The 19,101-nt window shown below is 48.6% G+C and overlaps 1 protein-coding gene across 2 annotated transcripts in view; it reads right to left on the bottom strand.

Moving 5' to 3' along the window:
* Rims4 (regulating synaptic membrane exocytosis 4) overlaps positions 1-19,101 on the bottom strand; it is a 63,348-nt gene that overhangs the window by 16,613 nt on the left and 27,634 nt on the right. Inside the window, exon 2 of one of the 2 annotated variants that reach the window (XM_036185064.1) lies at positions 5,730-5,868. In XM_036185064.1, the coding sequence (XP_036040957.1) occupies positions 5,730-5,868 (139 nt within the window). The remainder of the gene's footprint in view (positions 1-5,729; positions 5,869-19,101) is intronic. The other variant, XM_036185065.1, reaches the window with a different exon arrangement.

The following is a 19,101-nucleotide window of genomic DNA, read 5'->3' as shown; positions in this document are numbered from 1 at the left end:
GGACTATGGAGTCTGGAGCCAAAAGGAGACCTGCAGGTGTCTGGGTAAGAGCAATGGGCCCTCAGGGATGGGCATGGGAGAAATGGATGATTCAAGAGAGAATTAAAATGGGCACATCACTGCAGGTCCTGGAAGGAATACAAGAGATGGGTAGTCTAGAATGTTCTGGTCTGGGTGGCTGGAGGTTAGGGGTCCAGTGCACTCTGTGTGATGGACTTTGCTGATCTAAAACTACCACTCCAAGGCCATCCCCCTTGTGCCTCACCTATGTTTCTCTAGACCCTGAAGAATTTCTCTAGTCCCTCGACCATGGTACTACAGAAAGAGCAAGAGACCATAATGGGAGTGCCCACAGCAAGTAGCAGTTACCTGCTGAGAGTCTCCACTCAGGAGCCTGCTCCTTGCTGGCTGCCAGGCTCCCCCTCAAGACTGAGCTGCCCATGGAGGAAGCTGGTGCCAAACAGCACACCCATTAAACGCCTCCCCCGCCCAGTCTCTCACAATATTTCTCAGAATCCCCTTCCAAGTAAACCTCTTCCAATTGAATATACATGTGAGGTCTGGTTCGAAGCATTTCAAGCCTGGGGGCAGGGGTATGGGATGTATGTGTTTGTGTGTGTGTGTGTGTGTGTGTGTGTAAAGTACAGTATATTTGTAAAAATGTATATGTTTAGGTATGTCTGTATATGAGGGTGTGGTATGTGTATATGGGGTGTATGTGTGGTGTGCGGCATATGTTTGTGATGTGTGTGAAGTTGAAAGTTTGGCGTGTGTGTGGTATGTGGACTATGTATATGTGTTGTGTGTATGGTGTATGCATGTATTTGTATAGGTGTATGCATAGGTACATATAGATATGTATATGTAGGGGTGTGTGTAGGTATGTGTGTGTTTGTGTGTGTATGTGATATAGGTATATGCTTCTAGTATGTGTGTGTAAGTGTCTGTATGTACATACAGGTGTGTATGTGTAGGTATGTGTATAGGTATGTGTGGGGGTTATGTGTATATGCCATAGGTGTATGTATAGATGTGTGTGTGTGTATGTGATATAGGTATATTCATTTAGGTGTGTGTAAGTTGTATGTGTATGTGGTAGAGGTGTGTATATAGATATGTGTGAGTGATATAGGTATATATGTCTAGGTATGTGGGGGGAATGGAGGGTGGGTGTTGGTCTGTGTGTAGTATGTAGTTGGTGTGTATTAGCATCCTCAGGACTCTTTCTCAGGCTTGAATTCTGTACCCTTTCTCTTAGTGAGATGGCCCTACTCTGACTCTAGCCCCTCTGTCCTTCACAGATAAAACCCCAATCTGGGATGAGGGAGAAAGGGGTTCCAGAAAAGGGAGTTCTTTCCAAGCTCTGAAAGATAATACACATGCCACATGCCGAGTCATACAGAGGAGGAAGATGAGGACCTTGTGTCCTCTGCTCCAGAAATGTTCACTGATGGAACAATTACAGGAGAGAAGGAGGTGAGTGTGACTGGGCAGAGAAGCCTGGCTATGAATCCCAGCCCCGCTGCTTCCTTGCCCTGAGACCTTGGGCAAACCACCCCCCTAGCATTTCCTCTTCTACAAGTGGGGCTATTAGCATTCACAACACCATCCAGCTGTTATGAGGACGAAACAAGTCAACGTAGGTCAGAGCCCTTGGCATAGTGTCTGCACAATGCTTTCTACAGTATTTACATGGCTGATGTGGCCATTAAGCCAGGGTGTCTTGACACACCAGCTGGGGATCTTGGTGTCATATGGATTCTGACCCAATGGGTGTGGATAGGGCTGAGATCTGGATTTCTAACAGGCACCACAGGGGGTGCTGTTGTTGCTGAACTAAGGTCCACACTTTCAACAGGAAGGGGTGAAGTCACTACTACCCTAGAGCCTACAGCAAATTCACTGACAGAGGTCAAACCTGCATGTATTTCTCTGCCTGGAGACCTGGCTGGGATGGCAGCTTGGCCGCCATCTTCAGACCTGCCTTTTGTATTGGTTTCTGGATGATTGGCCAGTGCCCTACAGTGGAAGTTCCTGAGGACATAATTTCCATGATCGCCAACCCAGCTATCTGGCATAGTACAGGTGACTAATCACATGTGTTGACATGGAAACTCACGTGGAAAGCCCCAGTGCCTTTACATGCCCGGTAGCCTGGTGCTCAGTGGCCCAATCCGGGAGTGCCAGGGATGGTGGCCTTGTGGGACTCCTCAAGCAAGGTTGGCTCCCTGTGAGCATCTGCTGGGCTGGCAAGAGCCCAAGAGGTGGAGAGAGGTGAGGGTACTCCCACCCCTTCCTGTTCCAGAGCCTGGCAGCTGGGTCTGACCAGCTTTCCAAATACCTAAGGAACAGAAGGGGATGGCCACAGATGAACACTCCCTGTCCCTTTCTCAACCAGGTGCTGCATGAAGTGGTGGCACCTGGCTGGCCTCCAACAAGATTCATTCAATCCCTTCTAGGTTCTTGAGGTTGATAATTCTGGGGTGGCTTCATGGGCTGGCGATGCCACCAAGGACACCAAGTCCCTCCACCTTTCTCTTGCCAGATTTGGCATACAGCATGTTAAGTTGTCATGTATTTATTATCGTCTGTCCCCATTGCTGGAAGTAGTATCTTCCAGACCTTTCATCCTCCCTCAGTTTCCCCAAACATTTAATGGCCACTACAGCCAAAACCTGCTCGGTGTTCATTCTTTGCACTCTGTAGACTCATTTGTTTGTGGGATGGCTCACCCTATCTGTTAGCAATTGACCCCAAACAGCAAAACACACAGCTCACAGTGGCTGAATTAACAATAAACGACACTGGCAGTGACCGTCATCACTGTCAGCCACGTGCTGGTCACTCTTCCAGGTGCTTCCCACATAGCCACTCCCCCTTACCGCTGATCTCTGGGCAGCTCCCTCTATTACTGCCTCCTTTCTGCAATGGACATGTGGCTCAGAAAGGAGGTGACCTCCCCAAAGCTGCATGGCTACTAAGAAGCACAGACCACAGGCCAGGGCTGCCCGACTGCCGAGCCTATTTTGACCCTGTCTAAAATGCAGTTGAACTCTCTGGTCCCTGTAAGCACACATCAGCAAATGATTCCCAGTGCCGCTTTCTACCCACAAGCAGCCAGTGCCTCTTTTCTTCCTCGTGATACCCTCCTATTATGCTTCCCCTGCAGGGAGTCCTGTGATGGCCTGAGCCTGTCTTTTCTTTTCCATGGTGGAGGGCTGCAGCTTCCATACGTCAGCTGCCACCTAGGGCATCACACTGCTTCCCTGGGACCTGGTTCTTTTAATCTCTCGAGGCCAACATAATGTCTTCCAGCCTAGAGATCACAGGGGTACCCAAGGACACACACTCAATGTGCCAGTAGCAGGGACAAGACTAGGCCTCAGGCCTCCTGAATCAGAAGGTACTCCTACTCCCTGGGTGCCTGGATAACTTCCTCCAAGCTTAGCTGCCCTGCCAAGTGTCTTAGGTTACACAAAATGCAGACCGTTGCCTCCTTTGCCCTCCTTTTCCTCCTCCTCTCCCTTCCGCTGTCCACCCCTCTTCCCTCCCACAGGAAAGTCTCCCTCGAGGTAGGTGGAACAGCAGCTCTGCCAGGACCAGGACCATTCATAAGGCCAGAGACGCCCAGTGTGGGACGGGTGAGGGTGGAGTGTGTGTGAGCTGGGACTGGGGATGGGGGGAGCAGAGAATGGGGGGACAGGGCTTTTAGCCAGCGGCAGTCCCAGCTGAGGCTGACCAGCCATGAAGGCAGAGGCTGAGCCCTTCCCATCCCCAAACTGGCTGGAGTCTGCACCCAGTCCCCAGTTGGGAGGGGGTAAGCCACTCAGCCAGTGCAGTCCAGCAAAACCCCCATGAAGACAAAATGTTCTGTTTCTTGCCTCATCCAATACAGCTGCCATGAACTACGTGCAGCCACGAGGCCTTGAACGGAGTTAGCCTGACAGAGGAGCATGATGGTTTGTTTCATTTCAGTCCATTTACAGTTACATGGCCACGTGCAGCAGACACCTGCACAGATAGGTGGCACAGACCTTAACTTTCCCAAGTCTCAGTTCCCTCCTGTGTGACGACAAGGAATGTGACACCCAGGTCCCTTCCTTGCCTTAAATGACAACTGGAAAAACAAAGCAATGTGGTCATGTAGAGTGAGCTCTAGCTGGGGGTCAGGACTCCTGAGTTCTGTATATTAGTGGCTGTGTGGCCCTGGGCAAACCCCCAACCCTCTCTGAGTCCTAGGCTGTCTATACAGTAGGCAGTTATTTTGAATCTAAAATTCTTAGCCAGGAACTCAAGGATGGGCATGAAGGGAAACGAAAAAGAGTAGGTTTGTATGACTCTGTGAGTGAGTGTGAGTGTGTGTGTGTGTGTGTGTGTGTGTGTGTGTGTGTGTGTATGAAGGTGTGTTCATCAGGGGAGGCAAACCCTAAACCTCCCCTAGTCTTCTAAGGGCCCCATGAAGGTGAGCCCCTAGCCTAGATTGGTTCCTCCAGAAGGCTGAAAATCTGACTTCCTGGGCTCCCTCCCAGACACACTGACCGACTGGGTGGCTGGGACACAGAGCCCTGTCATCTGCATTTGTAACACGTACCCAGATCCTGTTCTGCAGCCCCAAAGGAAACTCTGGCGAGAAGCCATGCAGCAGAGCCTTCTTAAGACTTGACATACATGAGTCTTTATTAAGCCCTAGTTTGTATTTTTAAAACCCAACTGGGATTTTAAAAACTAAAGGAAAAGGAAACAATAATGATATATTACTGAACCCCAGTGACTCCTTTCTCTGGCTTATCTTCCAACACTAGTATACAGTAGGTGCCAAGCACTGTCCTACGCTCTTTATACATAATAACTCAGGATTTCAATGATTGTGAATACTTAATCCTCATAACATCCATGTTTCTTTTTTTCTCCCACTGCTGTGATAAAACACAGTGAGGCAAGTAGCTTAAGGGAGAAAGGGCAGGTTTCAGCTTGCAGTTCAGGGTACAGACCATCAGAGCAGGAAGTCGAGGCAGCTGAACTGGCAGCAGCTGGTCAGATGGCGCCCACAGTTGGGAAGCACAGGGCCACAGCTGCTAATGCTCAGATAGCGTTCTCTCTCTCTCTCTCTCTCTCTCTCTCTCTCTCTCTCTCCAGACAGGGTCTCAATATATAGCCCTGGTTGTCCTGGAACTCTATGTAGACCAGGCTGGCCTCAAACTCATAGAAATCTTCCTGCCTCTGCCTCCTGAGTGCTGCAATTAAAAGCACAAGCCACCATGCCCATGCCTTCTCCTTTTTCCTGCAGTCCAGAACCCACGCCCAAGGAATGACGCTGTCCACTTTGAGTGTGGGTCTTCCCAACTCCATTAAACCAACATAACTCTCACAGGCATGGCCAGAGACTAAATAATTCCTTCCAGATGTGCCTGGAGGCCTCGGTGATCCTATAGCCTATAAAATTGACCGCTAACATTAACCATCACAATCCCAAGGTGGTTGATGCTATTGCCTCATTTTACAGACAAGGAAACTGAGGTTCAGGGATGTGCCCTCTTCAAGGTCACACAGCTCCAAAGTGGTAGAGCTGGAATCAAACATAAAACCTAGGCTCTGCATCTTACTGATTTCACCTGAAGGCCCAAAAGACTTAGTCACCATCCCACCGGCCCAAGAACTGAGGGTTCTTGAGAGGCTTGCTTAATCCCTCCCCACCGGGAAGACTGGGAACAGGAAGGCCCCACACTCACTTGCCCTCCGAGCCATAGCTATTCATGCTGTCCTCGATGGACTCATGGCTGGCTTGGCGCAGTGTCCGGCTGGGCATCTCCACGGCAAGTCCTGTCTCTGTGCTCCTCTGAATGGCACCCTTCAGCCTCCGGCTGTCTGCTGTTGAGCACCGGGGCCAAGAGAGATGGGGAGAGACATGGGGAGTGGGAGGAGACAGAGAAAGAAGTTGTCTGGTTAGTGTTGCAGCAGCTGACGGCAGCCAAGCTTCAGCCCTAACCCAGCCCACCAATGTCCTTGATCCCCCTGGCTCACCCGTACCCACACTCCCTGGGGCACGGGGTACTTGCCCTTCAGAGCAGCTACCCAGCATACAATCCCCTCTCGAGCTTTGTTAAGGGATAGGCTTATTTGTGTACCTTTCCCCCTGCAGTCTTCTCCAATCTCCCCCTTGTCGTCTACGGATACCATCTTGAACACCTATTATGGGTTATACTCTTTCAGGTGCTCTGCAAGGTCAGGCCAGGGCTTCTCAATGCCAGAGTGAATGACTCTGTGGGCAGCAGCCTGCCATGTTGCTGGCGCTGTTCTGTTCACTATGGAGTCTCTAGCAGTGTCCCTAGCCCCCATCACTAGATGCTGGGAGCATCCCAGTCCCGCCGTGCCAACCAAAATGTATCCAGACGTTAGCAACTATTCTCTAGAGAACAAATTCACCCTCACTGAGGACCACTAAGACCACTGGCTTTGTAGCCACACGGCAGGACTCAAATCCTGAAGGCCTTTCTCATTGGCGAGAGAGCACATGAAGAACTCACCAGCTTCCCTGGGTTTCCATGTTTATCTGTAAAATGGGAGAGCCGCAAGGTAATGATGAAAACAAAATGGCCTTTGTTGTTGGAATTCCTTCCCATCATGCTTTTCTTTATCAGCCACTCACTCCTTTGCCTCCATCTTGTGATACAACCCTCTCTCTGAAGACCTCTAACCAACTCATGTCAAGCCAGCTCCTCCACAGCCAGCCCCTCTGCCTAAGAGCCTGTTTTCTGGTGTTTCCTGGTGCTGACTGCGCAATGTGGTTATGTGTTGGCTTTTTATTGGCCAGCTTCCACATAGGTGTGTTCACCAATGGGAGCCTCTGAGCTCACTGTGGACAGCCAATTGGTGACTGCTGGGTAAACCATGGTGCCCCAAGGAGTCCATAAAGCTGAGGTTCCTATTCTCCCTGATTCAGTGTAGAGGACAATGGCACACACCAGGGACTGGTTCACAGAGCCAGTGAGGAGGAGCAGCAATATGGCCCAGAAGGTATCCCTCAGAGCCCCATGGCCTGATAATTCATGGTAAGCCTTACCTGTCCCATGGGGACTATGGCTCACTATGGATGGGGTAGAGTCTTTTGTTTTGTTTTGTTTTGTTTTTTGAGACAGGGTTTCTCCGTGTAGTTTTGGTGCCTGTCCTGGATCTCACTCTGTAGACCAGGCTGGCCTCGAACTCACGGAGATCCACCTGGTTATGCCTCCTGAGTGCTGAGATTAAAGGTGTGTTCCGGGTTTGGGGATTTAGCTCAGTGATAGAGCGCTTGCCTAGCAAGCGCTAGGCCCAGGGTTCGATCCTCAGCTCCAAAAAAAAAAGGTGTGTTCCACTGCTGCCTGGTGGATGGGGTAAATTCTTAATGAGACCTTTCTTACAGCATCCTAGAATCTAGAAATAGCCTGGGGACCTCAAAGACTTCATCGGTGAGTACTCACTGACTGACCCACTGGGGAATGCCACATCTAGCCTCTTCTGGCCTCTTCCCAGCACTCTAATAGCATTGTGGCTTTGCGACTCTCAGAATCTCAGATACCCATGTAGAGAGCTATCAAAGCTGTGTATGTTTGCCCAAGTGTGTGCTTACATGTTCCTACATGCGCTCCTGGTGTACTGATACAGGAGTGTCTGTATACTCAGAGAAACACATATGAATACCCACGCAAAGATGCAAGGACTCTAAATGTCTAAATACATGTGTGTTTCCACCTGTAGCTAGCTGCTGTCTGTCTGAGGGCAACTAGGTGGTGTGTACCTGTGCCACCCGACTGTCTGTGTTTCCATGGGTCCCTAGCCCCTGTTCAATGTGTGTCTGAGGGTAACCGGGTACACCAGATGTGCATCCTTAAAAGGTCCACGCCCACCCACTGGAGAAAGCACACCAAAGAGGCAGCAGTACACATTTCTCTGTGTGTCACCCAGTGTCTATGAACACGTGATGGAAGTGTGTTCTGTCTGTCTGCTTTATTTTCTCTAACCTACTTCTCTCTAACCAGCCATCTCCATCCTTACTTCTGTGTTCAACGGGTACAGAGTTATGGAAAACCCAGAAACACCCAGGTAAGAGAAGCGTCCCTCTACACACAAACACATGGAAACAAGTGAAGTCTTGCACAGGGACAGTCCCTTCCTGAGGCTTCAGACCCATGACCAGCACCTGCAGACATGCTTCAGACACCTTCCCAGGCATCTGATCCCCATCCCTGAGCCCTGTGCCCTGCCTCCATGCCACTGTCACAGACAGACACAGAGTCACACATGACAAAGAGTTCAGTCCCCGGGGCTGAGGAGGCCGGGATGTATTTCATGTCTGTGACAGCCTGTAGCCCTCAAGGAGCCTCACACGCAGGCTCCTGGGCCTCATGCCAGCTGGATTCAGGAAACAGGGAGTCCGGCTCTTAAGGATGATGGCCCGGGCACTGGCCATGAAGATCAGACTGCTCACTCATGGGGCTTGTGAGGGGTTAATGATGGGATGTTTGCCACCACGCCTGGCACACAGTAGATGCTACTCAGAAGTGGCTACAGTCATTACAGGGAGAGAATGACCTCACGACACTTCCCAGTTCGCCCTCTCCAACTGTCTTGCTGAAGTTTTCATCAACATGCTGTATTTTCTCACCTGGAGATGCTCTGTGCAAGCACTCCAAGAATGCTCACCATCTAACCTCAGCTACTCAATTCTTCTATTAATCTCTTGCTGATGCTGTCTCAGGCTGTTATTTCCTAGGAGGAAGATGTCCCTCCTCTGGGAGTGAGGAAGATCAAAACACAGAAGAGACACCGGCCAGTCTCATCCTGAGAAAGGTCACATCAGGACAGGTGGGTCATAGGGCAGGAGAGTTGGGAAAGCATGAACACAGTCACTGTGGACTCAGGGGCAACCATCCCCTCTATAGATAATGGGGACAAGTGCCACTACATGGTAGATTAAGCATGGAGGAGGCTTCCCAGAGGTGGTGAACACTGGCCAAAGGACTGTTTCCATCCTGCACAATTACCATTGTGGAGCTCAGAGTTTGTGTTCTGTAGACCATGAGTACCAAAAGTGCAACCGGCTACCCTCAAAGGCTGGCCACCCTGTTGTATAATAAACAACATGATTCCCATCTTTTACAGGCACTTAGCTTTGCTGTACCCCAAATTCCAACTGTACAGTTTGCATTTTCCCCCACAGGGTCCTAAGTCCCCCCTCTTCCAATTTATTAGAGGGAGGAGAGAAGGAGACAGGGAAAGGGACAGGAGGCAATAGTGACCAAGGACTAGAGGATGGAGCTGAAGTGGCATGGTCCCCGGCTCTGTGGTCTCACTGTTGAGAGGGGAAGCTGGCAAGTAGACGATCAGTGATTAATCACAGGTAAGCTAAGTGCTGGTAAGAGCCAGCGTTAGATGTAGCGGCACACCCATGGTGGTCAGCAGAGATGGGGACTAACTTAGATGGGGATTCCTTTACCTATTGAGCCGGAGGTACGGACTCCATCTTTCTTTGACATCTTTGATAGTGAATTCTACTGGATCTCCAAATGCCTCTGGCCATTGCTTTTGTTGTTCACAGTCCCACTGGCTTCTACACAAATTAGGCTCTTACCATCCTTGGGGGTCTCTCTCTCTCTCTCTCTCTCTCTCTCTCTCTCTCTCTCTCAGAGCCACCCTACGCAAGTGAGCCCCGCCCTCTAGTCACAGCCCCTCAGCCTGTGTTTATTGCTACTGCATTCCATCACCATAGGGAAGAGAACCAGGTCCCTGGACTCAACCTACAGAAAGCTCAGTCTGCTATGGTCTTTCTTCTTCTAATAAGCTTCTAATCCATGTGCCCCCAGACTCAGAACCCCCCAGGATTACAGAGGCTTTTTCTCTCATCTATTGTGTTCCAGGGCTTGCAAGGGCTTTGTCCCTTCTTATACTGTATATCCCCTTCTTGTCCATCTTCACAGCCACATACCCCTGCTACCTCGAGCTTGAACTCTAAATGGCTTCTGAGCCACCTCCAACCCACCACCCACAAGCCATTAACAGATTAAAACACCACTTCAGACCGAGGCATTGCACACTCTTACTCATCCATTCTACACAAGCAATCACAGAAAAACACAAAGCTATGCACCAAGGGGTCCCCCACTGTACTGTTCCTGTCAATGAGGTGCCGGAGTTGACTGCCCATCGATGAAGGACCAGTTAATTAAATGACACATCACCACAATCAAAGACCGTGTAACTTCTGAGAAGACTCATCTACACCCACAGTGACACGGAATGGCTCCCTCAGCATACCGCTAAGTTAAACAAGCAGGCAGCAGGCAGTATGTAAAACATGGTGCCATTTCTGTAAGGCTATAGATAGCTGTGCATGCGTGTGTGCGTGCGTGTGTGTGTGTGTGTGTGTGTGTGTGTGTGTGTGTGTGTGTGTGTGAGAGAGAGAGAGAGAGAGAGAGAGAGAGAGAGAGAGAGAAGCAGTTCATTTTTATATTTATTCATATGAACAGAAAAATCTAGGAAGACATGAACTAAAAAGTCAATGGTGAGTAATTGTGGGGTGGGGTTGTTAGAAGAAGTGTGTACAAGATCATTTTTTATAACTTCTACATCTAAGTTTAAGTGCACAGACTGGAAGTGTAGAGCTTGGTGAATTTTTACAAACTAAATAAGATTGTATAATTAACATAGATCCTAAAACAAACAACAGCAAGCATCCCTAGGACCTCAAGGAGGTCAGCACTTTGACCAGTGGTTCACGGCCCCCACGCGGGTCTCTAACGGCAGCAATTACGTGGTGTGCGTGGTTTTCACGGTTACATAAGGAGCACTTCTTCTCTAGGGAGAAGCAGCTGCTTTCTTCTTGCCCCACCTCGGAGATGCGTTCAGGTTTCTGTTTGGAGTCACTGACACATCTTGCTTACGTGCTGTTTTGGTGGGGGGTTTTTGCTGGCTTTTCATCAAGTTGGAGGCCATGGAGGAGCAATGTTGCTGTGGCCACTTCAGTGGCAGCCTCTTGGGGGAGTCTGCACCTGTGTCTTTTGGAAATGTACCTGAGAGAGGAGCTGCTGGATCACAAGGTGGATATTTGTTCTGCTGTAGCTGACTTTGCCAAATGGCTTCACCGATTTAGATTCCATCTAGCACACGAGAAGGGGTTTTATTTCTCGTTTGTGTGCTTATTTGCCATTTGGATTTTTTTATAGTTAAATGTATTAAGTTCACACTATAAATGAAAGTAAAATACAAATATATTCATAACTAGATCACAGCTCTAACCATGCATGACCTTACTCCAAACCCTAGAATGGCTCTTCCTGTCCTGACAAATTCAGTACACTCATTGCATCTGACACGCCACTGACTCCCTCTTGCTCCAGTTCCCTCCCAGCTCCCTGTCCTCCTGTCTCCTCAGCCTGGATGGACTCTCCGTGCTCCATATCCATCCTCAGAGCTTCCCCATCTTGGTTCCCTCTCCTCTTCTTCCCCCTCCCTCAACGTTACCATCAAGCTTCTAACCATCCCCCAGAGTCTATCCTTGAACAACACCTACATCGGGCACTCTACATCCCATTTTGTTATAGAATGGTAGCAACAGCACAAAATTCTTAGAGAGGTTGTGAGCCTTAAATGTCATCGTTTACAGTATGACCCCGCCAATGCCGTCACAGCCTCACAGCAGCAGGAGCCGCCTGCAATGGATCTGCACAAGACTGACATTGCCAACAGCCAATAGGAAAGAGGCCAACAGTGCCCCATCCTTCCTGCAGAGCCACTGGCTACTGATGGGTTCTGAGAGGGGGCACACATTCCTTCAGTTGTGCCCACAGGGATGAGTCCACCATGCTCCCACGGACAGTTCCGCACTCATGGTCACACAGATGGCTCAGGTTCAACTCAGTAGCCCACACAAACATACACACATACAAGACATGGGTGTAAGAAAGGGACTGGGTGGGGAGAGGGAATATTAGGATGATTGGGGGATGGGAGAAGATGTAAAGAACAGCAATCAGAGTGCACTAGATGTGTGTGTATGAAACTGTCAAAGGACAAATTTAATAAAAGATAAAAGTAAATGTAGTAGTTTATGTAAGATGGTTTTATCCTCTGGACATTCTAGTGACAGAGGCCAGCACTCAACAAGGGTGGCTATCACCAGGACATTCTTATCACTAAGTCAGTGCCATCGACCTGCTCAGTTCTCACAATAACTGGGACTAGCTGCCGCTCCACTTTACGCAGGAAGAAAGTGGGACCAAAAAGTGACTTCCACTGGGCATGGCGGTGTACAGTGGTAATGCCAGGACTTGGGGTGTGCAGGCAGAAGACTGCAAATTTGTGGTTGGCTTAGTAACTTTCCTGGGGACATGCAGACATCCACAGCTGCTCAGGATAGAGCTGGAGCCAAACCAGGTTTTTCTGATTCCCATGCCTGGTGTTCTCTCTCTCTCTCTCTCTCTCTCTCTCTCTCTCTCTCTCTCTCTCTCTGTGTGTGTGTGTGTGAGAGAGAGAGAGAGAGAGAGAGAGAGTGTATATATGTGAGTGTGTGTGTGTATATATATGTGAGTGTGTGTATATGTGAGTGTGAGTGTGTGTATATGTATGTGTGTATATGTGTGTATATATGTGTGTGTGTGAGTGTGTGTGTGTGACGGTACACGTGGAAATCAGGAGTCAGTTCTCTACTCCCACCACGTGGGGCCTGGGTCTTGGCTGCAAACCCCTTCACTCACTGAGCCATCCTGCTGGTACCCTCACTCAGATTCCTTCTTTAGTTAAGATTTATTTTTACTTTTTTAAATTGTATGTAGGTGTGTGCATGTGTGTGTGTGTGTGGGGGGGGGTGTATGCACATGAGTGTAGGTGTCAGCAGAGGCCAGAAGCATCAGATTCCCCTGGAACCGGAGTTAACAGATGGTGAAGAATCGCCATGCAGGTGCTAAACACCAAACCCAGGTCTTCTGAAAGAGCAGCCAGTGCTCTTAACCATGAAGCCATCTCTCCAGCCCCCAAGACAGTATGCTAATGAGCCAGTCTCTACCATAGTCTTCCAAGGAGACTTTTTACCCAGCTCCTCGAGTTGACGTCTGATCTCCACCTCTACTGGAGAATGTTGGAGCAGGGTCATGCCAGGCTCATGTTGACAATGAGAGCTCATTTGCTTCCATTCAACACTGAGGATCCCACTCAGTTGCTCCCCCCCCACTGCCACTAAACCTGTGTTTCACTGGATTGGTGTACAGACAAGTCCCCAAGAAAACTACACATCTCCAGCAAGAGAATGAGCTCAGTTGCTCATACCCAAATGGGAACGGGCTTAACGCATCTTCTAAGAGCGTTTACAAAGAGCAAGAAAATAATAGTGACAAATTATGAGAGCAGACACAATTATTTTTGGCTGTTACCCTGTTCCGTGCACTATTAGACATGTAATTTAGTCTGCAATGCCTTTGAGAGGCAAGCGTTATAGCCTAATTTTACAACAAGGAAACAGGCTTGAAGCAGTTCAGTAACACATCCAGGCATACATCAGACAAGCCGGAGCGAGTGCAAAGCCAGGACCAGAGTGGGAACCACAGACCCTGAATCCTCAGCCACTGGAGGTCTTGGGCGAAGGATGGAGGGTGGCGAGCTACTTCTCCCCTTGGCATCTCACTGCAGGTGAATGTTGCTGGCTTTGTTTTCCACACAAGGAGCCAGAAGCCGAGAGAGGTTACATGACACTTGTCCCAGGTCCCTAGGCCTTCCATCTCTAACCACCACTGGTCCCCCATCGAGTGTCTAAATCTCTGTGAGTGTGCACTGTGGGTCCACACCACAGCCTATGTATCCCAAAGGGCAAGAGCTCCAGGTAACTCAGTTAATTCAAACCAGGTGGAGGGAAACACCAATGCCCTGGCACGCTGCTGCTGTCTCTGACGGCTGCTACCTCCCTCTGTGGCCAACCTCTCCCTGGCCTTGATATTCCTATTGGATTCAGTTTCTCCTACCTTACTTGACTGAGCTTTCAAATCCACCTGAAAACTGAAGCCTGATACCATACATGGGGTTCAGAGAACTGACAGTGTCTCTGGCTGTGTCTCCAGGGACAGGCAGAGGAATCATAAACCTGGTGACTTCTATGAAGAGCCTTACTCCTGCCCCCCTCTGATCTAGAGTGATCAGAATCTGCCTTCTCTTGAAGCCAGATTAGCCTCCATTTGGAGCGAAATTCAGGACCCTCCAGACCAATACCTTCACTGTTCAGAGGACAACTGAGGCTCCAGGGGGGCATCAGTGGTCATGTCAGTGGCGTAAGAACTCATGGATGGCTCTCTAGCTCTCTGTTCTTTGGTCCACAGCTGCTCACTGAGATATCTACAGCATTTCCAGGAGATTCCAGTGTCTAGCAGCCTAAAGCATGAGACATGGAGAAGTCTTCAGAGCTTGGTTGCCTGGGTCCTTAGCTCTGGCCCCAGCCATATCATTAGCTATATGATTTTTGAGTAAGTTGCCCCACCACGCCATTTCAGCTTCCTCCTCAGCTATGCATGGTGGTGTGCATCTGTAAGCCCGGAACTCTGGAGGCTCAAGTAGGAAAAGAGAGAGTCCAAGGCCATCCTGAGACCCAGGGTGCAATGAAATTCTACCTCAAAAAGAAGGAAAATGTAAAGGGCTGGAGATGTGGCCCAGTAGTAGAGCATTTAAAAACACACAAAGCTTTGAGTTTGACCCCATCACTGAAACACACACAGATTTTAAAATATCTTACTGTCATTTTCCCTTTTCTATGGCAATGTTGTGTCCACTACAAAACTGTCCTTCCCCGCAAGCTCTCCCCCTAAAGAACACACCATTTCTTTGATTAGAAACTTTTGAGGCACCCCACGGCTTGCAGAATACATCAAAGGCTGTAACACACTGCTTTTCCGACCTGGTCCTAATTTACAACCCCAGCTCCATGCTGTTGATCTGTTTCCCTTTCCCCCAGTGAGCTCAGCATTCTGGTAGATGGAATACTTCCAAATGTGTCCCAAACTTTACACCACCCTGCACAGAAAAGTCTTAGACCCTCTCCTCTTCTCCCTGGATGGAGCTTTGTTTTGCTTTTGAGATAAGGTCTCACTATGTAGCTTTGGCTGGCCTAGAACTTGAAACAGACACCAGGCTGCCCTTGAACACACAGAGATCCGTCTGCCTCAGCTTCCCCATAGGTGGGATTCAAGGTGTGCCCCATCATACCCACCTAGGAGGGAGATGTTTTTAAAGCAACTGTTTGTTGAATTATAATATACACAAAGAAAAGTATACAATTATATAGTATACAGTTTTAGGTGCTCAGAGCTTAGTGAATATTGCACAGAGTACTGGTCTACAGTGTCAGCTGTCAGATGAAGAAACAGAGCACTCCTAATGCCCAGAAGCTCCCCTTGCCCACATCTAGCTACCCCCTCACAAGAACAGTCTAACTATTGCAATTCCTAAGAGCACAGACTATGTTATCCATTAAATTGTGTGCCCCCTCCCTGCCGTGTGTGTGTGTGTGTGTGTGTGTGTGTGTGTGTGTGTGTGTGTTATGTTTGTGTGGGTGTATAGAGACCAGAGGTCAGTTCTGTGTGTCTTTCTCGAATACTCTCCATCTTATTTTTTGAGACACTGTCTTTCACTGAACCTAGAGCTCACTGATTGGCTAGAATGGCTGGCCAGTGAGCTCCAGAGATCTGCATGTCTCTGTCTGCTTAGTGCTGGGCTTACAGATGTGCTCCATTGCTTTTTACATGCCTGCTGGGATTGTTCTCGGGAGCCCACTCACAGCAAGCACTTTACTGAGTGAACTATCTCCCCAGCCTTGCAGCCTGTGATAGCTAGAGCCTCCTAATATACTTCCTTTACCGTCTGGCTTCTTCCACTCAAAAGTCTGCTTAGGAGGTTTGTCATTCTAATGGCTTCATTCACTCTCTTTATTGTAGTACAATGTGTGAATGGATCAAAATAATTCTCATCCATTCTATTATTGGTGAGCATTTGGGTAATCTCCATATGGAGATATTACAAATGGCTCTGCCAAAATTATTCTTGCATGTGTCTTTTGGTGACCATTTGTGCACAGTTCTGCAAGGCACAAACCTAAGGCTGGAAATGCTGGGCCATAGGATACAGATTTAGAAGGATCCCTACAGCATGTTCTGGACCGGTCAGGTTAACACACAGATTTTCCTTCAGCAGGAAGCAACATCCTGAAGAAATGACATTCAGTGCAGGGAATCTTTGGTGGGAAATAATGGTGGAAAGATTGTTGATGAATGTTAAGTGTACAAGAAATGGACAACACTAGAGGTGGGAGAGGAAGGAGTAGACACTAGTCTGGAACCATCTGGCATTAAATAAACTTGGATATCATCATTAACCTCCATCAACTGTTCTCCAATACCAGGCCTAATAGTCATCATTTCACTGATATTACGACCTATATTTTCAGCATCTCCAGAATCAAGGTGCTAGATAACCAACAGCATGTAGAAGCTAAATCCTGCAAGGATTTGACCATCTTGGTGATACACAGTCATGAGTGGCTCTTAAAGGCCGCAGACACCACTATGCATAGAAGCCAAGCAGCAGCCCCAACAACCATGGGAACTGTCCGTGGTGCTAGCCAAGTGCAGAGGTCATCAGGTGGGCATAGCTGGGGTGGAGGTTTCACAGAAGGAGCGAATTCCAGACTGGGAGACACACCCATCTCAGCTAGTGTATTTCAAAATCATACTTACTTCCCACCAGCTGCCCCCAAAGAATCATGTCCAGGGGCTGGAGAAATGGCTCAGAGGGTAAGAGAGTCAGCATGAGCTTGGATCCCAAGCACGCATATAAAAATATGAGTATGGCCACATGCATCTGTAACCACAGGGACGTGGAAGGCAGAAACAAGAGGATCATCGTGGCTTTCTGGCCACCAGCCTGGCTTCAGGCTCAGTGAGAGACCCTGGCTCAACTGGGTGACAGAGAGCAGGCCACGTGACATCCTCCATGAGGCATTGGCATGAGCACCTGCACACACACACACACACACACACACACACACACACACACACACACTTCACAGACGTACAACACACACACAAAAAAACATTAACAGTAATTAAAAAAAAACTTATACTTTGATAGGAGATCACATCACCAAGTTGTGCTCATGGTTAACACCCCCCCACCACACACACACACACACACACACACTTCCATTGAGTATGGACCATTTTCACAGGAGAGTTGGAGATAATGCACCTGCCCAAGGTGGGCAGGAAGCTAAAGCCAGAGCAGGATCTTGGTTCAGTGCAGACCCAGTCATTTCTGCCCTCGGCATGGGGAGAGAAGAATGCCTCTGGCCTTATCACACAGAGTCTGAAGGAGAGACCACACAGACACAAGGAGGAGAGACAAGGAAACAATGAGGCAAAGGTGGGTGGTGAGGGTCTGAGAGCCCCGGCGAGGGAAAGGAGGAGCGTGAGAGCTTATAACTGTGCTTTGTAACCTACCTGCTTCTGCCCTAGAAAGAAATTTTATTTGCACTTACCCAACAAATTAAGTATTTATTGGGCTCATTTCTTTTTTTTTTTTTTTTTTTTTTTTTTTGTGTGGAGCTGAGGATTGAACCCAGGGCCTTGTGCTTGCTAGGCAAGTACTCTACCACTGAGCTAAATCCCCAACCCCTGGGCTCATTTCTTATGCCATGTTTCTCTTGGGGCGGGGGTCTGAAGAACAATCTCCATCCTGAGGGGCTATCAGGTGGGAGAAGGCAGGAAGACGTGGCAGGTAATTTTCATTCATCCAACAATCTCTTTACTAACTACCTATTCAGTGCCCCAGCCTGTGCTCGAGACTCACAATACAGATGAATGAAACCCAGACTTTGCTGAAGCTCTGTCTACCTGAAGAGGCAGAGAAGTAAAGGGGCAATTACAACACAAGGTGCTATAATTACAATGTAGTGCAGAGCAAGGGCAGAGATGTATGCAGAACATTATGAGACCCAGAGAGAGAGATAATTAATCTTACACCAGAGGCAGAGGCGGGGGTCTGGGTTGAAAGCAGAATCATTTCTATGCTGAATTACACTTAATTGCAAATAAAATAGTATCTTCATTGACCATACAAATGCTACGTTCTGGTACAGCTGAAGGTTATGTTAACAAGTGGGAAACATGTGGGAAGAAGGTGAAAAAAATGTTGATTCGAAAGGTCAATGGAGGCTGGAACGTTCTAGATGCAGAGTAAATACAATAGGGGAGGGGCTCTATACTCAGCAGAGGAAGGCAGGCAGTCATTCTCTCTGCTCCAGCCAACGTGAAACAACCTTATAGAGAAGGGGCCTTGCAACAGTCACTAGGAGACAGCGGGCACCAAAATGATGTCCCCGCCAATGGCTACCTTTCCTCAGAAAGCCATTTCTACTAGCACTCAGGACCAACAAACACACTGAAAGAAGTGGGTTGTGGACAAAGGTATGGTCTATTTCCCCATCTGGCACTGGGAAGCTTCACAGAACACACAGCATCCAAGGCTTCCAGGATTTGCCCTAAACCTATACTACAAAGCCTGACATCATGCACTTACTTACCAGGTGCTCCATCTACACCCGATTACTCATCCGTCACCAAACAGCCCACTCACTTCCGTCTCAGCAGCACAGGCTCTGGAGCTGTGTAACAGGGTTTAGAAGCAGCCCTCTTCTCCTGGTCTTCCTTCTGAGGTGCTGGAGACCAAATCCAGGGCTTCGTCCAGGCTGGGCAAGTGCTCTGCTATCAAATATATCCTCAGCCTAGCCTATGTCACTTTCTGAGAAAACTAAAGAAAGTTACTGAATGTATGAGCCTCAGTTCCCTTGTATGCTAGACATAATGACAGAACCCACCTTATACCTTTGTTAGGAGTCCGCGTTATCAGTCAGCTCTCGCTGGGTAACACTGCAGTAACAAAGGGCTCCAAATTTCAGTAACTTATAGAACAAAGGTCTAGTTTTTGCTCATATTCAACATTATTTATGAGTCAGCAGGAGCCCTGTCCCGGGAATAACTCTGGGACCTGGGGTGAAGGAGCAAGTCCTGTGTGAGACACCTCAGAGGCAAGGAGTCA

Source organism: Onychomys torridus, chromosome 4 (assembly GCF_903995425.1).
Source record: "Onychomys torridus chromosome 4, mOncTor1.1, whole genome shotgun sequence".
NCBI lineage: Eukaryota > Metazoa > Chordata > Mammalia > Rodentia > Cricetidae > Onychomys > Onychomys torridus.
This window is presented reverse-complemented; position numbering and strand designations above follow the sequence as displayed.